The sequence below is a fragment of the Hypanus sabinus genome, chromosome 11 (assembly GCF_030144855.1).
Source record: "Hypanus sabinus isolate sHypSab1 chromosome 11, sHypSab1.hap1, whole genome shotgun sequence".
NCBI classification, from domain to species: Eukaryota; Metazoa; Chordata; class Chondrichthyes; order Myliobatiformes; family Dasyatidae; genus Hypanus; species Hypanus sabinus.
In genome coordinates this window covers 68,405,160-68,409,572 of record NC_082716.1, presented here as the reverse complement: position 1 = coordinate 68,409,572, position 4,413 = coordinate 68,405,160, and the positions used below count along the sequence as shown (strand labels likewise).

At 49.8% G+C, this 4,413-nt stretch overlaps 1 protein-coding gene across 1 annotated transcript; it reads right to left on the bottom strand.

The window, feature by feature from the left end:
- Positions 1–430: 430 nt before the first annotated feature.
- On the bottom strand, positions 431–2,366 carry LOC132401603 (dynein light chain Tctex-type 5-A). Its single transcript, XM_059983626.1, has one exon. It carries the CDS (start codon positions 2,269–2,271, stop codon positions 1,510–1,512), a length of 762 nt encoding a protein of 253 aa, XP_059839609.1. The 5' UTR covers positions 2,272–2,366; the 3' UTR covers positions 431–1,509.
- Between the last annotated feature and the right edge of the window lie 2,047 nt (positions 2,367–4,413).

The window sequence follows — 4,413 nt, the reverse complement described above, 5'->3', positions numbered from 1 at the left end:
GAACAAAAAAACAAAATAATCGCTTAATTGGCTGTTAATGTGAGAATTCTCACCGTAACATATGACGAAGCAGGTTCGAGACAAAGCAACGTTAATTAATTATCCTGTTTAAAAGTTCAGGAGTTTTGTTTTAATTATTGAGATACAGCGCTGTATCTTGAGTCACGCCGCCCAGCAATTCCCGATTTAATCATGGGGAGATGTCAGACGTTTTTGACAATGAAACTGCGAGTGGTGTCTGCTTTTCCTCACCAGTTGACGGCAAGAGGTTTGGGGCAGTAGCTACTTTCTAAGCAACAACATTCCTCTGGGCAAAAACCCGTTCGGAGATGGGGGACTGTGGAGTTGGGCAAATCTGAAGAAATCGTGTGGATTGCAAACCAAACAGCAACGACCGCTCACGCGATTCACATGGACGCTGAACACAGTGTTGGCAATCAAAAGCAGACTTGTTCAGTCAAAGTAAATTTATTAACAAAGTACATGTCACCATTTACAATATTGAGATTCAATTTCGTGGAGACATTTACAGGAAACTAATGGAATACAATACAACCTACCAAAACTATATATAAACCAAGGCTGGCAAGTGCTACTGAGGGCTTTTGAAATTGTTTTGTTTGTAAGTAAATCTTGAAAGGAAGTGAGATATTGGGATGAATTTAGCTCTTCAATGTAAAAAAAGCGCTTAAATTATGCAAATAATAAATGCAACATGTGACTATGATTTATTTCTGAGCCCCAGATAAACTTCTGCAGATGCACTATTTAACCTATCCTGACAGGTTGCATCACGGTCATTTGAATGCGTGTTAATGTCAAGAAGATACAGAGAGCAGCGGCTTCATGGGCACACCACTCCCCCACCCCACCCCGGTGCATCAACAAGTAGGCGATGCCTTAAGCAGCAACATTTATCGTTAAAGACCCCTCCCAATGGGTCTCGATACCTTTTACCGTCGGTCTGGGGGCGCGGAAACCTGAAGCCCAGCAGCCTCAAGAATGACAACATCGCCTCAACCATTCGGTTCTTGAAACAACCAGGAAAACACTAACCACCGCTAGTTTAATAACACTAACACCACCCTGATCATTTTGCACTTAACTGGAAGTTTCTTTCGTGTTCCCCCCCCCCCCGGCAAAAGTAGTGTATAATCTACGGCTTTCTTGTGACTTCTGCTTATCTGAAGCTATGTGCCTGATGGTGTTGCAAGTAAACTTTTCTTTACACTTGTGCATACCTGTTCTTGTCCCTATGACAATAAACTCGAGTTGACTTTGATAACGCCCCGGGTTGCTGGGGGCTTCACTCCTTCTATTCAGTCTTTAGCTTCTATGACAGTCCCTTTGTGTCTATTCAAACACGCGTCTCTCGCTGTTAAATTTTACAAGCTTGTCAGCGACCATGGGAAAGTGGAATGAATAAGTCCATAAAAGTTCCTTTTTTCAGGATTCGGGTGTATGATTTTCTTCCCTACCATTTCAATGGAGCCAGGAGTTGGTGGAATATTATTCGTGGTACAAAGCAAACACCAGACAGAGTGCGAAGAGCGAATCGTTCTGGAAGCAGAATTCTGCGTATGTGTCCACGGCTGGACTCCAGACGGCCCTGCTGGAGCAGGATAGGCCGGAAGTTCGTGTCGCCCCAAGCACCAGGTAGCAGACGATCTTGTACCTCTCGTAACCCAAGGCTTTCACCGCCTTCTTCACACACTCGGCCAGTTCCACGGCTGCCAGCGCCGAGCCCCTGGGCTCGTACTTGGCACCGTTCAGTCTGCTCTCCAGCACCGAGCGAATGGCGGCTCTTGCTTCTTCCGCTGAGAAGGTTTTGGCCGGCCGGGGCACGTAGATGTTCTCTGTGGGACTGTCCAGCCTGGTACTGCTGTTGCCGGGCTTCGAGCGCTGACGGTCCTTCTCCCTTTTGCTCGGGAGTCTTGTTTGCTGCCGTTCGATCTCGCTCGCCGGAAGAGCTGAACCCCATCTTTTGGAAATCTGGGCGCTCCGGGCTTTTGGAAGTCGGAACCCCTGGAACCTGATACATTTCGGTCGTTCAGGCTCGCGGAAGCCGCGGCTTTCCATTGCAGCGCCGCAGTGATAAGGAGACACCACCGGGCAGTCCGCTAACTGAGCCGGTGTTGGTTCCTGTCGCAATGCATATTTATAAGCAGGGATGGGCAGTTCCTCACAGCCCCAACCTGGGCACTCGTGTGTGATCGACCTTCGCGCACGTTCCTGGGATAGCCGGGAGGAGCATTTGTATTCACGCCTCATAGGAATTGATCGGGGCAGTCTGAAAGCCGTGAATTACAGTACTTCCTTCCAACAGCCCGGGCCGCCGCTCGCTCAGCAAACCATTCAAAGGATGGCGCGTTGTTCTGACATTCACTCTCTAGTGCTTGACCCCCAAGATGTATCTGATTACTTAGATAGAGTGACAAGCACTGTCACTTCCTCCCATCACCACAGTGTGTTGTATCAGGAAGGCCGACAGTATCATCAAGGTACCTGTTACCCTGGTCATCCCCTTTTTCTCCCTTCCATCTTCTGGGAGAAGATTCAGAAGTTTGAAGGCCTGGATGACTAGACCGGGGAACAGTCCCGCACCCCCCCCCCCCCCAATGCCATGAGACTTCTCAACCAATCCCCTCTTTCACATCCCCTTTCACATAGCGCTGCGTGTTCTCAAACATCTAATTCTGTCTCTTCGATTAGTGTCCCTTTGGTTTTCTTTTACCACGCCGTCAAACTTCACTTGGCAGGATACTGTTGTTTTAAACACTTCACTGCAGATGTTGTATTTAACATCTGCGGTGATGTTTAACAGCGAGAAGAGTTTAAAAGGTGACAATTATTTCTTCACCGGTTTGATCGGGGCGCGACTCCACAAGCGCGTAGAGGTCAGCCACTGAACAGCAAAGAGTTTAAAGACAGCTTTATAGAGTGGGCATCGGAGGAGCGGGCGACGGGGTAGAGGGAGACAGAGTAGGAAGGCTTTGGCTCAACGGGGCTTATGTGATAAGGGGTCGAGGCGAGGTCGGTTATCTCTGTAGAATACATACAGGAAGTGTGTGTGTGAGGGCAGTTTTCTGTGCTCGGTGTCAGATGTGGGGTGGGTGGGGGGGGGGTGTCCTGAAGTCTCCCAGCTTCCCGGACGGCCACATCCACGCCAGATGTGGCGGGCTGCAGTTCCTTGGGGACCGCGTTAGGGAACTGGAGATGCAGCTTGATGACCTTCGTCTGGTCAGGGAGATTGAGGAGGTGAGAGAGGCAGGGAGTCACACCGAGGCCACAGGCGACACATAAGTGGGTAACAGTCTGGAGAGGGAAAGGCAAAAGTCAGAGGCTAGAGAGTACTCCTGTGTCTGTACCCCTTGACAATAAGTACTCCTGTTTGAGTACTGTTGAGGGGGGACAGCCTAGTTGGGGGAAGCGACAGTGGCCGTGCCTCTGGCACAGAGTCTGGCCCTGTGGATCAGAAGGGTAGGGAAAGGAAAAGGATGGCAGAAGTGATAGGGGACTCTATAGTTAGAGGGTCAGACAGGCGATTCTGTGGACACAGGAAAGAAACGCGGATGGTAGTTTACCTCCCAGGTGCCAGGGTCCGGGTTAGGATCGCGTCCACGATATCCTGAAATGGGAAGAGGAACAACCAGAGGTCGTGGTACATATCGGTACCAATGACATAGGTAGGAAAAGGGAAGAGGTCCTGAAAGGAGACTACAGGGAGTTAGGAAGGAAGTTGAGAAGCAGGACCTCACAGGTAGTAATCTCGGGATTACTGCCTGTGTCATGCGACAGTGAGTATAGGAATAGAATGAGGTGGAGGACAAATGTGTGGCTGAGGGATTGGAGCAAGGGGCAGGGATTCGGATTTCTGGATCATTGGGCGGGTGCGACCTGTCCAAAAAGGACGGGTTGCACTTGAATCCCAGGGGACCAATATCCTGGTGGTGAGGTTTGCAAAGTCTATTGCTGAGAGTTTAAACTAGAATTGCTGGGGGGTGGGAACCAAACTGAAGAGTCTGGGGAAGGGGCGGTTGGCTCACAAATGCAGAAAGCTTGGAGACAGTTCGAGAGGGAGGATAGGCAGATGATAGAAAAGGGATGAGCTCAGACCCATGGTTTGAGATGTGTCTACTTTGAAGCAATGAGTATTATGAACAAAGCGGATGAGCTTAGAGCGTGGATCAGCACTTGGAGCTATGATCTGGTGGCCATTACAGAGACTTGGATGGTGCAGGGGCTGGAGTGGCTACTTCAAGTGCCAGGCTTTGGAAGTTTCAGAAAGGACTGGGAGGGAGGCAAAAGAGGTGGGGGCGTGGCACTGTTGATCAGAGATGATGTCAAGGCTGCAGAAGAGGAAGTTATGGAGGGGTTGTCTCCGGAGTCTCTGTGGGTGGAAGGGGTCAATAA